This window comes from Sphaeramia orbicularis, chromosome 12 (genome assembly GCF_902148855.1).
Source record: "Sphaeramia orbicularis chromosome 12, fSphaOr1.1, whole genome shotgun sequence".
NCBI classification, from domain to species: domain Eukaryota; kingdom Metazoa; phylum Chordata; class Actinopteri; order Kurtiformes; family Apogonidae; genus Sphaeramia; species Sphaeramia orbicularis.
The window spans coordinates 37,973,910-37,992,351 of NC_043968.1; the positions used below are offsets into that span (position 1 = coordinate 37,973,910).

Consider the following 18,442-nt stretch of genomic DNA (forward strand, 5'->3'; position numbering starts at 1 on the left):
TTTACAGGTTGGAACACCTTTATCCGACTTGTTTGTTACTTTTTGATAATATAAATCTATAAAATGTCATATCAATGCGTAACAATAATCGAAAGTGACATCAAGAGTGTAATGTAGTATTTGAGATGCACTAACGCCAAGGCACCTTAGCAGTAGCCCTCAGGCACACTCACTTAAGTGCTTTGTTTCCATAATGTGTTACCAGATGACAGATTAATGTTCTACATGTATACCATAACTTTACTCTGCTCATTTAAAATTTAATTTTACTGCTGATAGACAGGATGTACAGGAACATTTCAGTTTAACATCATATGAAAGAAAATAGCCTAGTAGTGATATCACTGTATTAAATTTTTTGTGAATCTAGTATTACTAAAGTTTTCACCCAGTATTTGTCCTACAGTGCTGTGTTGGAAACAATGGAGGTTTCAGGAGACCATCTAAAACTCATGGTGAAAACCTTCAGGAGAGAATGCCACAGGATTATACAGTCTGAACGGACCACCATTCATGGAGCTGATGGTATGCTTATGGTGCTGCAGCTGGCCATGGCACAAGTGAATAAACAGGTAACAGTTCATTCCCTTTCTAAAACCAGCCCCTTTTTGCTTAGCAGTGCTCTTGCTGTATGTTCTGTGGCTGGTTAAATCCAGTGCTGTCTGTGCCCAGATCACATCATCATGATGGTATAGTTCAATTGAACCATCAGGCAAACTGTCATCACCTCTATAACTGATGACATTACCACAGATTTCCGGCTGAGACTGCTCATGCCCCACTCTTGGACTATGGAGGAAGGCCTTTCTGCTTTTTGAACTGATTGGTTCCAGGCCGTCAGTAATTATGGCTGCTGCTTTCACTGTTTTCTTTCTTGCTGTGACAGCAAGGCGGAGAGTTCAAAGTGGCTCTGAGTGATGTCCTGATGGCCTGGAAACAGTTACTGTTAGACAAACTTCACCTGCCACCGCCCAACTTTGCATGCTTGGAGAACTATGATCTCATCCTGGAGGCATACGAATCCTTCCTGAAACGCTCCAACACTGTGGACCTGGTTGATATCTTCTCTATGTACAAACAGCTGAGAGTGGACTCAGACCCAGAGGAACTTGTGAGCTCAGTGAGTGAGATTTGCATTGGGCCAAACTGATGATGTTGATTGTGGATGATCAGATTGGCTACTGAGCTAGAGATAATCAGTTTTCCTCTCTAATATTTTTTTTTTCTTTTGCCAAGGTCCAGCTGTTCCAGTTCCTATCAGGCAGAACAGAAGCTTCAGAGTTGCAAGAGTCCACAGTTCCATCTACACCATCCAGTAAAAGCAGAAGCTGTAGCTCACAGGTAGGCCTGGTCTTTCTTACAGCCTTTAATACACTAATAAAAATGACCATAAGAATCCCACTCTCTTCACTTGGTCCCCCACTAAAAACCTATTTTTTTTTTTCAGAAATATGATGTACTGGCAATAATCCATGCATTTATTTTCCCAGTCGTCAGCGGGCTTAATTTCAGTCTGCACTCCATCCTGTTCTTATTGACAGGAACTCTACATCATATCACTTAGATTTAAAGAGTGCATGGTGAATTCAATTACCAGACAGATGTTAAAAACACAACACAATGTGGGGCTGCACAAGAGCTTCTGTAACAGTCTCCCTCCTCCATTTTTTTCTGTCACTTGTGAATTTATTAGTTTGTAGTAGAGGCTTGCTGCAGCATTACTAGCTGGATGATGTAATTTGGGAAATTTAATACACATGGTCAGCTGCTGTTTTAAGTGTTTTTACAAAGGTAGTAAAACATCAAGCCAAGTGTTTTATTAATGTATTTAATGTGTTTTCAAACCCAAAATTGCAACTGTGATCTTTTTACAATAGGTGAAAATGGCAGTCAGAAGGGTTTTCTTTTCTTATCTGAGTTTACTTGTGAACTCCAAGAATGACATGGCCTTGACGCTCACCCTTGACGTCCCCACTCGCACACTTGGACGACAGGCATTTACTGACATAAAGCATGCTGCACAGAACAACAACACTTCTCTCTTCCTGGTAAGAAATTTGCATGCTCATGTGATGCAATGTATCTGAACTGAAACAAAAAACAAAACTGACTGTTAATCCACTCTCTTTCTCTCTGCAGGCTGTGACATCTTTTGTGAGGGCCATCCAGCTTGGAGGGAAAGGCTATGCTCCCACTCAGTCTGACCCACTGAGGAAACATATCAAAGGCCTGTCTGACTTTGTCCAGTTTCTAGACAACCTGGAAGAAATACTAGGCGAGATTTCTGACCCAAGGTACACAGTACAGCTAAATCCAGGGAGCAATAGAAGCCTAGTTGCTACCTGTCTTTGGGATTCTTTTGCGGTATTGAAAATCATAACTAATTAAGAGTAACTTTATTGTTAGGCTGTGCATTTCAAGAATCTAGTTACACAATGCATGTCATGTACAGGGGCTATGGTTTACTATACTATAAGCAACGCATTAAATTATACAATGTACATATGGTGCTAAACAAATTTTTTAGACCACCATCCAATGTAAAGTTTATGCCACAGCCTCTCTGAGTTAACCGCACTGGTAATCATTTTAACCCCTCGGCCAATGTCTGGTCGAAGGGGTATTGTAATTGTTTTGTCATCTGTCTGTCCATTCAACGATGTAATCGCATTATCTGAAGAATGCATTGAGATATCTGCACCACATTTATACCTTGGATGCATCTTGGCATGGAGCAGAAGCCTATTGAAAATAGGTCACCTTTACCCATTTTTCCAAGGTCAAATGCCATCCAATGGAGACATGACCCCCTTCACTGGGGTGATATGTTTGCTTGAAACAGCCTTGTGCAGTTATAAGAGTACTTTGAAATATAAATATGTATGTAATATGTTTTACACAAAGACAATCTAATATAGATTATAGGGAAGTAACTTTCAACAGAATCTCACACTATACAGTATTTGGATGAGGGCTATTGAAAATGCAGAGCATGTTATGTTTTGTTTCTGTAATGGTTAATACATCCATATGTAGAAGCACATTTAACTGAAATTATATTTTTAATTCTAAAATAGAATTATTATTGTTATCCATGAATTTTCAAATTTACTATTTTACAAAAACACAGAAAAAAAATAGTAAAGCATGTTTCAATGTCTTGATTAAGATGGCAAATTAGTTATTTACTTGCATTCCTGGACAGAAAAATTGGCTTTAGTGTTACATTTGTGAATATTTTGCTTGACTAATTTCTGACTTCTCAGAGAAGATGGCTCAAATTTTTAAATAAGAAAGTGAATTCATTGTGAAATTCCTCATTCCTGTTGAAAATGGTAAAACACTGAGCGCTCACTGAAAACGAAATAGTCCACATTAAAGCACTTCATGATGCCTGATGGTCTCTGAAACAAAGAGGGAAAGGTGGTTTAATAAATTGTATACTGCGTTATTCTTTCCACTACCGAAACAAAAAATGGCATTTGCTGGCATGTAAATTACAGGGTGGGGAAGCAAAATTTACAATATTTTGAGGCAGGGATTGAAAGACAGTGTATGACCAATTAGTTTATTGAAAGTCATGAGAATTTATTTGCCACAAGAAAATTGACATAATAGAAAATGTTTTTATTCTATGTGTCCTCCTTCTTTCTCAATAACTGCCTTCACACTCTTCCTGAAACTTGTGCAAGTGTTCCTCAAATATTCGGGTGACAACTTCTCCCATTCTTCTTTAATAGTATCTTCCAGACTTTCTCGTAATAGTTTTGCTCATAGTCATTCTCTTCTTTACATTATGAACAGTCTTTATGGACACTCCAACTAGTTTTGAAATCTCCTTTGGTGTGACGAGTGCATTCAGCAAATCACACACTCTTTGACGTTTGCTTTCCTGATTACTCATACGGGCAAAAGTTTCTGAAAAGGTATGGATAATAGTGTTAGGTATGATTATGACATCAATATATGCTTGGCTTCAAAACAATTGACGTAGTGCCTGCTGAGAAAAAACAACTAAATGTTCATTGTAAATTTTGCTTCCCCACCCTGTATATAGTAAAAATCAATAGCATTTTTGAAAATTGATACAGTATCAGACCATATATACCATAATATTTAAATTTAAATTTTCTCATACTCATATCATCAATGATTGCTTTGTTATTGTCATTACTAATTTCTATGTACTAGGTTGTCCCAGATGACATCAGTCATGACGTTAATAATAACTGTAACTGACGTTAAAGGCTTTTAAACTATGTGACTGAAATTATTAGTAAAAGAGATTTTATAAAAGAATTCATAGAGTTGGAAGAGTTGTGTTTGGACTTTGGGAACAGTGTGCACTCATATGAATCCCAGATTATACTGCAGGTTTGGATTGCCAGAGGGCATGGTAATTTTCTGAGAACACATCAGGACTGATTCGTTCTGGTGAACCAGTGCTTCATACTAAAACAGGACACCGTCAAGCCACATAGAGCTTTTGCAATCTTCCTGTCTGCGTAATGCGGCTTATAATCGATAATATTATTGTTAAAAATGTTGTATTTAAAATTATTATAACTTATACTTGCGTAAATATATTCCTATCCAGAGAAATCTTTTTGAGCTGATGAAGGAAGTACAGAGATTCCAAGAAAACTTGAGCACGCTTTGGTATCTGGCAGAAGCTGAAGTCAAATACAGTGAAACCTGTGATTTATGTCTGAGTGCTTTTTTCACTGAATTACTTCACTTCTTCCTACAATTCAAGTTCAGGTTAATATCAGTTTCCTGGTCAATTCGATTCCAATGAATTGAGTTAAATTCTGAAAGTTAAACTGAACTCTGTCACTGCTGCTGAGGGGGGGTTTTACAGGCCTGGCAAACACCTGTACATTGAAATCACACCTTTGATCATAAAATCCCACCTGTCCCACTGTGGCCAATTATGATTTCCTTCAAATCCCTGTAATAGCTTCCATCTAATCTTCTCATGATAACATTTGGATTGCTAAAGCATGGTCATCTTTGCCACATCAAAGCCTGTCTTTGTTAAACAACTTGTTCCTTGTTTGGTGTGCTTACTTTGATGAATTATCATCAAGCTTCAAGCTCCTCATCATTCTCCATACCATTACAGATTATTTTGGATGTCAAAGCCTTTGGCACTACAACAAAAGTGGTTATCAGAAATGATTTAGCCATTCAGTCATGTGAGGGCTAAGCTTTGAGGTGAAGCTGTTGAAGGCGTTCTTTGTAGCAGTCCCAGTAGCAAGTATGGCCTCATAACAACACATTGTGATGTTTGCGTAGTAGTGGATTTGATTTTTGCTGCCCCTCCGAGGGTTCTCAGTTCATACAGGCTGATGAGATACTGATGAACTCTGCCAAAATGCATCTTTCAGCAGTCAGTGCCTTTACGCTCTCAGTGGAGTACTGTATTTCCTCATACAAACACCTTCTATGGAGAGTTCAAGGCCTCTTGTTCACTGAACATCTGTTTTCCCAAATGATTCTGTTACTGAGCCCTGTTCAGTCACATCATTGCTGGGTCAAGGTCAGACCGCCGCCTTTCCATCTTACTGCATTTTCTGATCTTTACTTATATTCTTTAATGCACTTGACTATAAGTAATGTACAGAAGTAATATGTTACTATGACTTTTGGATGCTCTATGCTGACAGTGGATCAAAGAAAGACCCCCAAGACCATAAAGAGAAAAACCCTGTCAATCAGTGGGTGCAGTGACAGTGCCCAGGGTGACTTTTACAGGGATTTGGAGCATATTTTCACCTTCATAAATGTTAACATTGGCACTCTTGCATTACAGTGAAATAAAGCTCAACTGGATGTTAACACTGAAACAATTACTCTGAGCTCTTAAAGTCAGTGTCCAGTTAATTGAAAGTGAAGCTGCAGTATATCTTCTGAAGACATCCAGACTAAGGCCCCTTGCTTTTCTGGTTTTTCACATTTTGGAGAAAGTTATTCATGTTGGCAAATATTGGCTGAACTCTTGAGCACTATTAATTCAATCCAGAAAACCTGAATGTGTGCTCTGCTGGAAAAAAAAAAAGAAAGCCGACTGCTTTCCAAAACAAATGCACATTTTTCTCTGGTCAGAGCACAATGCTGCCCTCCAAACAGATGTCATTGTGACTGCCCTCTCTGTGATTCTCAGTGTATGTGGAGTCCGTCTGGTGGCTACTATCAGAGCAGCATTGGTGAAGGGACGCAGCAATGGAGATGCTGTATACACTGCAGCTGAAGAAACAGCACAGGAGCTAAAGGAGAGGATCTGCCAACTCCACCAGATCCAGAAACAGACTGCTAATGGAAGCATGATAGGGATAAGTCCTGCCAGGGTAATGTATAACCTCTTCCTATCCAGCCACGAGCTACATTTTTTGGCTTCAGTGTCACATTATAGATGGTTATTTACTCTCCCAAAACCCATACCTCCTTTCACGGTCAGCAATGTGAGTTGACAGTGCATTGATTTTAGTTGTGGTGTTGTTGCTCTCTAGCCAAAAGCTTATGCTGTTAATCATGCCACTGCATATGGAGGGCGGGACACTGTGAAGGTGCTCATGGCGTTGCTGGATGAAGAAGCCCTCACTCCTCCCTGTCGGAACAAGGCAGACCTGTTGTCTGAGGACCAGCCTGTCCTCAGTGGAGCTGAGGGGACCTGTTTGCTCACACTGTTCAGGTTGGTACATACAACCTGATACACTGCTAATATTTACAGTGTATACTGTGTGGCATATGATGTGGTTAATTTCAGGGGTAATTTCTAAACAATATTCATAATCACAGAGAATGATAATGGATTTTTGGGTCTAGTACATATTTGTAGTAAAAATAAATACCTCACTACCAAAATTTTGATGAACACCAACTCAAAATGTGCTTGAATTTTAATACTATGTTTAGACTAGAAGAGGCTCTCAGTAGCAAATGACAACTGTAAGTGATGCATAAACAAATGAACACTCCTAAGATTTATGCAATAAGTAATATAATTCATAAATAAATAAATGAAATATAATATAAATAAATGAAACAAATTCATACTGAAATTAGTTTCAGATGTCGTAATTCAGCAGTCTCGGTGATGAAGAAAGAAGACTTGCTTGTGTCACAGAGCTGGGACTACAGACAGTCACTACTGTTTTATTAGTGACCATCTCACTACTGACAGCAGGCATAAGATGGGGTGAAAATACACACCTTTTCCCTGCAACTCCTCCTGTCAAAACTTAAAGTTACAGGGTCTGATGCCGTCACAGAAAGTGAAGCCTAATTATCATGGTAATAGGGGCTGCCATGTTGCCTCTACAACAAACCTCAGTGCAGCAGAGCCATGTCTGCAGAATTTTAACAGTGACTGGTGATTACAGCTGTCAGTCTCAGTTAAACTCCTCCAACCTGTCTCAAACTGGCTGAAAATCTTGCATTAGAGTATAGATTTTCTCCAGCCTATGAAGAAATTGAAGAATGACATTCTTATTTCCTGTCAGACCACTTGAATTACAATATGCTGAAAGTTAATCATGGATGTTTGGCAAATTAATGCCAATAAACCAGTAAGCTTTTCAAATGAAAGTAACATGTAATTTTATCCATTGTACTACTGATATAGTAACAGTCATATCATACCTGTTTTAATTAGATGTGTGTTTTCATATTTACAAGGTGTTTTCAGAGCTTAATTAGCAATTAGATCAACAAGAGACAACACAACTCACCAAAACCAACCGCTTTACTGAAACCATATGGAGGAAAATCCCTCCACACTGCACTGAAAAAAATTCTGTTCAAACATTTGACACAAAAACGTAAAAATAACAATATTCATTGACAGCTGTGGGTAGACTAATTCATGTCTCAGATGGGTTACGCTAATTGACTGATATCCAGTGTTTGTTTTTTTTTTTGTTTTTTTTTTTAATCCAAAAATCGTCTTTGTCCTATCTTGTAAAAAAGAACGTCAGTCTTTAGCTCACGCTTTGATTCAGAAGCAGAGTTATTTGGGTGGTGTGACCATGTAACCCTATAGTTTTTATAATTTATAAACCCTCTTGTCTTTGCCTCTCACTGTGGTTTGCTCCTCAGATCCCCTGAAGTGGTCACTGGATGCTCTCCAGAGCCCTTGACAAAGAGAATCCAGAGTCGACTAGACCTGCTCAAACCTAAGGTAACATGGGCCCCTTTGTCCAAAAACCTAAATCCAAACCATCACTTACTTCAAATTGAATCAGATGTACAAACACTGAAAATAATGTCTTTACATCCTGCAATTTCTCCCTGGTATTATATTATTTATTTGCTTAGCTGAAGCTCACATCTTAACAGACTTCCACCATTCGCGTTTGCACAGCTGTGTTTTAGCTCTCAGTGTTGGTTTGAGGGTGCTGTTTAAATCCATGGCATAAAACTACTTACTCATGGGGGATTCAAACCATTAACCAGTCCTGATGATAAGTTATCCTATTGTCAGGGCTCAGGTCCATTTGCTAACTGTGCATATTGTAATGTGGCATATATAGGATACTGATATCTTGGTCTTCCTTCCCGGCCGTGAGCTCAGCATTTCTGTTTATAATTATTATGTTTCCTGGGATCAGTGTGCAAGAATCTTTAACAGCTGAGCATATTTTGTTCTCTGTTGCCTTCAAAATCAGTCTATGACAAGGATTTCTGCATCAGACTGTGTGATTAAGCACTTGCCGTCATCGTAACGTACACTACACAACTACTGAGTCACCCCAAAAATAGGCACATGAATAACTTTACGTTTGAAGGTAGGACTGATCTTGATAAACATGAAGTAGTTCCACTGTGTGAAGTGCAACACACATTTGGTGAAATGGCTCCTTTATTTGATTGCACTAGCAGATGTCATTTTAGCTCCCCACAATCTGGCTGCCTTCCTGTTTGAGTGCGCTGTAATGGTCCCTGGGCAGCTCACCGCTTCCTGAACTCGGTGAGCGGAAGCTTTCTGCATCAATTTCACTTTGAAGATGCCATATCAGTCGCGTAACTCGACTAGCAAGGGAAACTTGAAAGGTTATTGTTTCCTGTTGTCTGCTGAATGACTTTATCCTAGACTTCTCCAACAGTTTCATCATGCACTGACGTCAACTGGCACACACGGAGATGAAGAGATTTAGTTTCTGCATTTGGGACATTTCCAATATTTTTCCTCTCTGAGTTCAGATGATCCAAACACACCAAAATAACTTTTACTACAACTCTTACTGCCAAGTTAGTGCTTCTTTTCTGTGATAATGTTGTTTTTAATTATAAAGTTAAAATACTTACCTCTATTTTCAGACTTATTCTAACATTCTCTGATAGTAGCGGTGCACCTGTTACCTGTTCTCACTTCTATCACCTGAATGTGAGCATACATGTCAAAACACAAAGCCAGAGAAATTGTTTATACCTGCTTTTGGAATTATTTTCAGGCATGTCTTGGTCAGGTGTCTCCAGCATTGGGTCAGGCAGTGCGCAGGAGTTATTTCAGGACAGCCTCCCTCAGAGGAATGAGGGCCGTCTGACCACACGGTGCCACGTTGGGCTCCCACCTGTTGTAATTGGATTAGTTGTTCTCTGTCAGTCATAGTTTGGCCGTGTTCATTCCACAATATCTTCCCTTTGTTTCAAGGGCGTTTCAGATATGATTTATTAGCATGCAACCAGGGCAGCGTGCATTTTTAGCTCCATTATTGAAGTGTGCCCTGGTCTTAGGGCTACTGTTGTTTTAGGTGCTCTTTTAAGAACTTATTTTGAAAAGCACAAAGGCTTTGATCCCTTTGTGCTTTATGGACCCACCCAGCTTTGCTCGTTGTATTTTTTCCCTCAGATTTCTCCTCCCTACTGTGGCCCACTGGCCTGAAGGGTGAAATCCTTGGATTGTGATAATCCCAAGCAGGCGTAGATCAAACAGTGGATGAAAGCTGTGTATCTGTGTGCCCCAGGGCCAGGATTCCGGCCTTCACTTGCATATAAAAACTAACCAAAAATGCTTTTTTTTTTTAAAAAGTTGTTGAACTGCTGTCTTACGCATGTATTGTGTGAAGTTGAGTTGATGTTGAAGTCTCAGGATTCCTGTGCATTTGAGAGGAGCATTTAATTTGTTTATATTTCATTGTCAAAGAGTGGATAAGTGTGGAAAAAAGAAAACAGACTATGTCAAAATTTCCAGACTATTGCTCCTATTGTGTCTTCCAAAAATCTGAAATTAAGAATTTTTAATAATGAACTGATTACACAAGCATTTTCATGTAGCATTTTCAGCCAGTGCATGCAGTTCATGTTCATGTTACCACTGCATGAGTTACGATGGGTCAAAGTGAGCTTTTTGTTGTTGAAGGCAAGTCGAGGTGTCTGACATGTAATGCAACTGGATGCACGCTCCTAAACAAAGTCAGCAAAGAAATTTAATGGACCTAGCCAATTTGATAGAACATTCTGCAGACTATTGGTATAAGTGGAACTGCGCACCAAACCTTGTTGGTGGGTTTTCAGCCTCTATCAGTCACAGCCTGTTAGGAGGCTAGGCGCATAGTCCTAGAATCTGTTGCTTTATGTCATAATGAATCTGAAATAATTTGGATTTAAATTAATGCTGATGTCAAATAAAAGCTTAATTCATAGTTTCTGAGCATGAAAAGGTTGTTGGTTATAGTATGGCTTTGTTTAAGCACTGGTGAACTAGGTTGGGTGAGTTATATTCATCTTGCTCCCAGCTATTGTCTTTATGTCTGCTACAACCATCAGTTGACCTTTCATACATGGTCAGAATTTAAGTCTAATGTCAACAGTTGGATTTTAAAGCCATTTATTTACATATGAAAACCTATTTGTAGGCAGAAGCCATACATGTCTGAAAAATCTGCTGAGAAGTGCAAAAGATTGATTCTGGAAAAAAAATGGAAACATGGAAAATGTGTAGGAACCCTGAATTCAGTCAAGACAGCTTGGACCTTACCTTTAACTGTCATAGCCACTATTGTCACTAACGAGAAGGGGAAAAGCTGCAGAATGTTGACATTAAACAGCTCTGTCTCAGTTTTACATGGGAATCAGATGTCTTGTGATTCTTTGTACACCCTCCTATGTTTTTAAGCAGTTGAACACCTCTTTAAATTTTAATGAGTGAGGAGGGTTTGGTGTCTAAACACCAGACGTCTTGGCCGCTATCCCAGGTACTCTTTGATACTGAACAACAACCATGAAACTGTATTGTATTGGGTTTTTTCTGCTTTTGCAGGTTAGAGAAAGAGTCATTCGATCTCAGTTCGCCTGCACTTACAAAGATGAAGATGAACTACCACTTAACCGTGTGCTGGACTTTCCCAGCACCAGCCAGGTCCCCACCTGTGTACACCCAGCTCCCAAATTCAAAACCACCCCAGTGGTAGATGAGGAATGCACCTCTGACATGGAGCCCACAGACACAGGTACAGATTTATCCCTACTTTGAAGATGTCTTTTAAGTGCTATACTTCATGCAGAGAAAAGCTCAAATTATCATCACAAGCCATGCAATGTTCTTTCTGTGTTGGCCCTTTTTCTGCTGGGATAGTCTTGTTTCCTCTGACGCCATAGAGCTGGACTGTGGCCCAGGCACACCTTCTCAGCTCCAGCCTTGACCCCTTCCTAGTCCCTGCCCTGGGACTGGTACTTACCATCAGCCATTAAATGAATCCCTATTCCATAAAACCTGCTAACCCCCACATCTGTTGTAAAAACACACATGTAAGCACACACAGACTTTTGCCCGTTTCCCCTTCTGTCTTTTGTTCCGTGGGAATCCAGGCTGTGCTCCATCAGGTTACATGACAAATGTTAAATTTCAGCTTCATAATATAAACACACAGCCTGCTTCAACTGGCTGCTAACGTCAGCAATTTCGTCATAAACTTTTCCTCTTTTTTTAACCACTGTGTCACACTTGCCTTTGCTTTGTTTCAATCTTTTCAGCCAAGCCTTCCCTCAAAAGTCCAAATAAGGAGCAGAGCAGAGTGCAACAGGGGGCAACTCTTGGGCCAGGGAGTGGAAATGCCCAGAACAGAGATGCAGGCCCAAGCAGTAGAAAGGAACCTGGCATTAAGACACAGAACAAGGCTAACAAGAGGAAACAGGTGGAATCTGACCAATATGGTGGATCAGAGAACGAGCCTCCACAGAAGAAACAGCCAACTAGTGTCTCAGTCAAAATGCCTGCTAAAAATGTAAGCAAGGCTTCAAATAAAAAGAAGCTGATTACTGGACAGGCCAAACTCACCAGCTTCTTCAGAGTCTAAGGCATCACCTAACTGGTTGGATGAAGCTGGATTTCAGTTGTTTCTTATAGAAGACTGTGTTTTCATTTGAACAAAACAATTATGTGACGAAGTCATCATGGTTCATCGTGGCTTTATCAAACAAGATCTGATGCTCTCAGCCAGAAAGAATACATGCATGTTCTTCAGAGGTCAAGCTATTCCTTTAGTTCATTATATTAAAACTGTTAGTGTTATTTCAAAAACTAAAGAGTGAGGGCAAACATAAATCACAAGCTCAACCAAGCAAAAGTCTAGGAATCAACAGAGCATTTGATTAGGTTTGAGAAGTGTGTTACATCACTTTTTTGCATTTTGTCTTGTTAAATGAACAAATTGATTATAAATTTCTGTTATTGATAACACTTTATTCAATCACAAGTTCTACTGTTTGACCTTTTAACTTAAAATTATGCGATTGAGTCAACTCTGTAAATATGATGCAATCTCTTGATTTTTAATAAACTTTTATTTTGTTTTACATGTTTGGGCACTCTGATTCTCTACAAGGAGATATATGAGGAAGAAATATTTACAGCACATTCAGGGGAGATGGCAGCATTAGGAAATATTTATACTTCCCAGCAGGGCCGATACACTCTTCCTATCATACATCGCAGCACTGCAAAGAGAAGGGAAAAGTGAAAGAATGGGAATAATAGAAATCTGATTTATGCAACTGGAAAGATATTTTTCAGATTTTGTTGGACACATGGATTAATAGATACGTACTGTCGAGGTCGGTGTCTCTGCGATCTATTTTCAAACTGTAATCGGCATCATGGCCTGAATTTCGGTCTGTGAGCAGAGATAGGCTCCGGGTGAAGGCCGGGTTCAGCCCACGAGCACTGTGCCCTTTCAGCCGCATGTCCTGGAAAGCAGGATTGATCAGTAATTAACATGACAGTAAAAACCACACACCTCCACATAAACTCTGGATAACCAGCTTGCTGCATAACACAAACAGCTTTTAAAGATTATCTTTTCACTTGCAGCACAGGTGTTGAACTTGTCTTTAAAAGATGGTCCAAGCCACAGGAACCCCAAATGGAAGAAATGTGTTTCCCCGTTTTTACTATATCACAGTGGCCCGTTTTCTTCCACAGCCGCAGTTCACCCAGATGGCTTTGTTCTCTCCATTATGCCTGTTCCCCATTACCGCAGAGATAACCACTATGTTCATGACACACAGGAGACACAGCCGCCAGATAAACTCTTTACATATCTCAGCCAAACGTTTGAGGGAGCACAGAAATATCATCATTCTTCCCACTGTGATCCTAACAAACTTTTATAGGCTTGTGATCATTTGACCTTTTCAGCTAAGAGTATTTCCCAGTTTTCCAGTGCTGCTGTAAAAGAATTTCATAGAAGTGTATGAAATATTGACTTAACATTGAGGAGAGTGGCCAAATGAACAGGGTCAAAGATTCAATCACAGGACTGAGATACTGTGCTCTTTGTTGTTTTTGAATGACTATGCTGACTATGACTAGCTGAGCATGTTTATTAAAAAAATCTTTTGCCAGTGAAGGGTTATGATGCATGACTTTTACTGTCCGCATGACTGAAAATAATAAATACTCATATGAGACAGATACAAATAGTTCTAAAACTGCCCCGTATAGATCTTCAAAAGAGTTAATTCTACTAAATTACAATTTATTTTTTTTCTCAGTGCCATTTAAAAGTATCATGCCAAGTTTATGTAGATTTTGTGTAGATTTCAGATATAGTTCTGAAAAATACCTTATAAAGTAAGAGATGATGCTTCTTGATTTGAGGACAGCAACTCTTTCTAAGTTCATAATAGAGGCATTAACTGATTTTGATTAATTTTGATTAATTTTTCTGTCACAACCTATGATAAAGTGTTCTGAATCTAATTTTGAACAGTTGTGAGGAAATGTATATTTTTAAGACATTTTTTCCCCTTAACTGTTGCATTTGTGAAACAACTTCCTGTACAATATTCATAAATGAATAAATATTTTATTTAGAGTACTTCTCTGCTCTTATTTTTTAAGTTTGCTTTTTGTTGATAACCAAGCAGTCTGTTAAAAAAATGCATATCTAGCATGAGCATAATCTTATGCTGAATATTTCAACTCTTACCATAAACATATTTGTACTTTCTAATAAAAAAGCTGGACTTGTTTAAATGTAATGTTTAATGCTGCATGGATGACCATTAAACTTTCTATTTATTTCAGAGGTCCTTTTTTGTACTGGTCATGTGAAATTGTGTTTGTATTGTTGGATGCCAGTATCTCAGAGACAAATATTTCAAAACTCGAAGACAAATAAACCACTGGTTCACATACTACTATAGTTATTTTTGTTAAATTGCTCCTTTAGAGGCTTCAGATTTTAATAATGAGTTGTAAAGTGACACTTACTGCGATAAAGATAACTTTGGGGTTTCCTTCTTCGTCCCGGATGTTGTTGTCCAAGATGAGGCTTCGCCGAGGGGAACCCAAAGCCCGCTCAGTCATGGGCTCATCACTCAGGGACAAATCCAGTCCATCTTGATCTGTTGCTTCAATTTTGTTTGCAGGCATGGCCACAGTAACCAAGTGGTTATTCAGCTCAGAGAACAGGACTAGAGTAAACAAGACAGAGTAGACTGAGATCATGGTAATCTACAATATTTGGTGACTCAGAACAGACTGGTTTATTTTGTCTTGCTTAACAAGTGATGTGTCTGAGTTCTCAGCTGTCTTATATACTGAGGGAGAGAACACTTGACTAACAATGTAAAACATTTCAATGTAAAAATCATTACGTGTCCTGCTGGGATGCATCCATCTTAAAGACCTGGGGTTACAGAGTGGCAGAAAATGTGTTATGAAGTACATATACTTCTGTTCATATCTTGAAAGAAAGAAGATGACGAGCTTATTTTAATCTTCTTACTCTTAAATGGCTACAGAGGGACAACATGGTGGGGGTTTTTCAACACAGGGAAATGAAGTGGGCTCTTAAGAGATCAGAGGGTGGGAATTATTTATTATATCTTCCTGTACACTTCACTTGTTTAAATGAACCCAGTAGAAAACATTGACTATGCCTAAGAAAGATGCCCATTGAGTGTTTAAAGTGAGTCATTTTCTCTGAATGGCATCAGAGGCTTTACATGGCTGAGTGAAATCCCATGATGGATCACCCGCAAAGGTCAGCAACACATAAAAAAAAATCCCTAAGCTCCTGCTATTGATGGGGTCACACTATTACAGAAAATGATGATGAGCAATTTCAAAGAGAGAATCTGATATGCCAGTATGCCAAAGCCTTGGGAGCACTGGGTCGACCAACAGCTGATGATAAGAGGTGGAAAATCAAAGGGCTTTCATGTTGACCCAGCTCCATGCAGGCTTACCTTATTAACATCACAGGAGCCATAGAGCAGGAGAAACGGAACATGAATAATAGCTATTGAACCCAGCTGAAGTGATTTTGCTTGGAGCGGTCAGCCTTTATTTTCTAAGTATTATTGTTGGAGGGTAAGGCCTTCTACTGAGGGACTGAAGTTGTCCATAGGGGCACGACTGTTCCAGCAGAAGTACAACTGAACTTCTGAGCTCCTTGCCTTGTTGTTGTAACCTTTCTTGCTCTTTCTCTCTCTGATCATTTCTCCATTTTCTTCCCAAATTTCTCATTTATCTCACAGAAATCCAATTGCTGCATTAATATTCAGGTCCTATGCAAATATGTACCATACTTTTTTACTGTTATGTATAACACAAATCAATACAAGTCCACCTGATCCAAGACTTCTGGCCTCTATTAGCTTCTCACACTCTGAGCTGTGGTTAAGGTCTTTATCTGGTGATTCTGCTATTTTTCCCTGCTTTGAATTTCTAAGAAATAATTATCATAACTCTCTAACAAGGCACGTTTGCAAATTAAGTCAACAGTTGTTGAAATCTTATAAAGACCAGATGTGATTCACTCGGTATCCATGCACATTATTTAGTAAATCTTTATGTTTAGTGGACAAGTTTCCACAACACAGCTCATGAAATCTTGCCAAATGTCTGACTACTGACTGAGCTGTCACAAGTTTACAGTGTTGATATTGCCTCCAAGAATTTATCTTTGTGCCCAGATTCTGTTAGAGTCTATGTATGCTTTAAATTTTGACCTAGAGGAAACCTGCAGAGTAGCCTGTCTCAGCAGCTCTGTCAGCTGCTCACATCACCTGTCATTTGCTGGTGCTGTATTTCAGTCACACCGCCTACAGCTCTCTGCGTAAAGAGGCCTCAGAAGTCTGGGCCCAATGACATCAGTAGCAACATTGTTTTATTGTCCTCCAAGGGTCAGCACATTATTTCCTTGCACTGTATTTACACACTGCCTTTCATCACTGACACTCATCTTCCAATGAAAGTTAAAAAAGAAATAAAACACAAATGCAGTGTCACGGCAGAGGTGGCACTGGTTCTTGTGGAATGTGATGCACTGATGCTGCATGTATGATGCTTCATAACTGTGTATGTGTGTATACTGTAGGGACTTGAGTTGTGCCAGATGCTAGTGTGCTGCATTCAGCTGAGATGCAGGAGCAAAGGGGGGGACCGCCGCATTTGGGCAGGATTTTTTGTTGCCCAGAGAACAGACCATGGTTTCCTGGAACAATGCAGCTGATGAGAGTCTCTCCAAGGAAAATAAGGCTCTGACATCATGGGTTCTTAAAGCACACAGCTGAGCCAACACTCTCTCCTGCTATAATCAAGCCTCAGTGAATTTCCACTGTCGACTGAAATTGAGAAAGAGGGAGAATCTCCCCCAGTGGTTTAGACACTTTTTTCAAATGCTTTAATCTAACTGCTAATATTCCCATTGCAGCACAGGGCTCACAGCGCGCTTTCTGGATCCATGTGTTTCTATTTCCTTTTACATTTGGCCTTGGCTTACACTAACAGTAAAATGTGACACAAGGCTACTTATAAATTTGTCACAATCAACTCATCATTCGCCAAAACAGGCATATACCCTGGTTTATACCCTCAGGATAACTGGGGAACATTTGGGATTATCAACAACAACTGCTGAGTTGACAAGAGCAGCAGCAAAAGTGAAAGCCAGTAAAGTGAAATCCTGTGTGTCCTATTGGAAAAAAAAGAATGGTCGAAGACTGATGAAGCCTTACAACCACTTTTCCTGTAAAACAACCAGTAGAATAAGTAGTAAAATTGGTGAGTGTAGTAAAACAGACCACAAGGTCATTCAAAAGACAATTGTGTGCTTAAGATGAGGAGTTGAAGAGTGTGGAGAGATTGTATTTCAGGGCTCAGTCCAAATCTATGTCCTTAGATGCACTTGAATCCTGAGTACACGCAGATCAATGGGAACAGATTGTGTTCCTTCCAGAAGCAACCTTGTTCTTGAGGTTATTTAAACATCTTCATGTGGCACTCCTTTAGCCACCATGTAATCCAAAATTAGTGCATATAAGAGCATACACGAAGTACTTCAAGGCCCCTGATATTTGCATTTACAATAATTACAACATGATGATACTAATGAACTAGTGGTAACATCCATATTCACATGTAATTGGGTTATTTGTTGTGGCTTGGTTACTTGCCAGTCCCCTGGCCTTTCTGCAAACAATTTCTCTCTGATTTATTTGAACTCTAGATCTTGCAAGCTTGCAAACTGAAATTAGACCATTAGGGTGAGATAATTGATTCTGTATTAGTCATCCGGAGGGATGAAATAACATCCAGGATGGCCCAGATGGTCAGGCCCTCACAAACCTTACTGTTGCTCTACATTTTGATCTCTGCCGTCTGCTGAGCTCCGGCCAGAGGGCCAATTTATCAGGGTCTGGTTCTTATCTTATGTAAGCTCCATCCATTTAAAAAATGCTGACAGTGAGTGAGACCTCGCTGCTGTCACTGCAAGCATCACCCAAAGAGCTGAACATGCAGCTCTGGCCTCAGGGAGCACCACACCCTGCTCTTATTTGCTTTGGCAGACTCTTGCACCTCTGAGGAAGTATCACTTTGTCATTCAGCACACATACAGTTTCATCCTGCATGGTGCACAAAGCCTCAGTTTGAGCTACAGCTTCATCCATAGCTGAAACAGCATCAAACATTTGCAGAAACTTAACACAG

The 18,442-nt window shown here is 39.5% G+C and overlaps 2 protein-coding genes across 3 annotated transcripts; one reads left to right on the top strand and one right to left on the bottom strand.

Moving 5' to 3' along the window:
- Window positions 1–422: 422 nt before the first annotated feature.
- Window positions 423–12,299, top strand: parpbp (PARP1 binding protein). Its single transcript, XM_030150184.1, has 10 exons — window positions 423–572; window positions 887–1,120; window positions 1,237–1,341; window positions 1,878–2,048; window positions 2,140–2,294; window positions 6,167–6,350; window positions 6,513–6,694; window positions 8,101–8,182; window positions 11,264–11,453; window positions 11,977–12,299. Exons 1-10 carry the CDS (start codon window positions 423–425, stop codon window positions 12,297–12,299), a joined length of 1,776 nt encoding a protein of 591 aa, XP_030006044.1.
- Window positions 12,300–12,787: 488 nt separating this feature from the next.
- On the bottom strand, window positions 12,788–15,180 carry pmch (pro-melanin-concentrating hormone). Of its 2 annotated transcripts, XM_030150204.1 has the most exons (4): window positions 15,103–15,180; window positions 14,717–14,919; window positions 13,050–13,188; window positions 12,788–12,939 (listed from the first exon to the last, which is right to left on the bottom strand). In XM_030150204.1, the coding sequence occupies exons 1-4, from the start codon at window positions 15,173–15,175 to the stop codon at window positions 12,890–12,892; spliced, it is 465 nt and encodes a 154-aa protein (XP_030006064.1). In that variant the 5' UTR covers window positions 15,176–15,180; the 3' UTR covers window positions 12,788–12,889. The 2 variants fall into 2 exon arrangements, with proteins under 2 accessions (XP_030006064.1, XP_030006065.1); XM_030150205.1 differs by lacking the exon at window positions 15,103–15,180 and having other exon boundaries at window positions 14,717–15,081.
- Window positions 15,181–18,442: the final 3,262 nt, after the last annotated feature.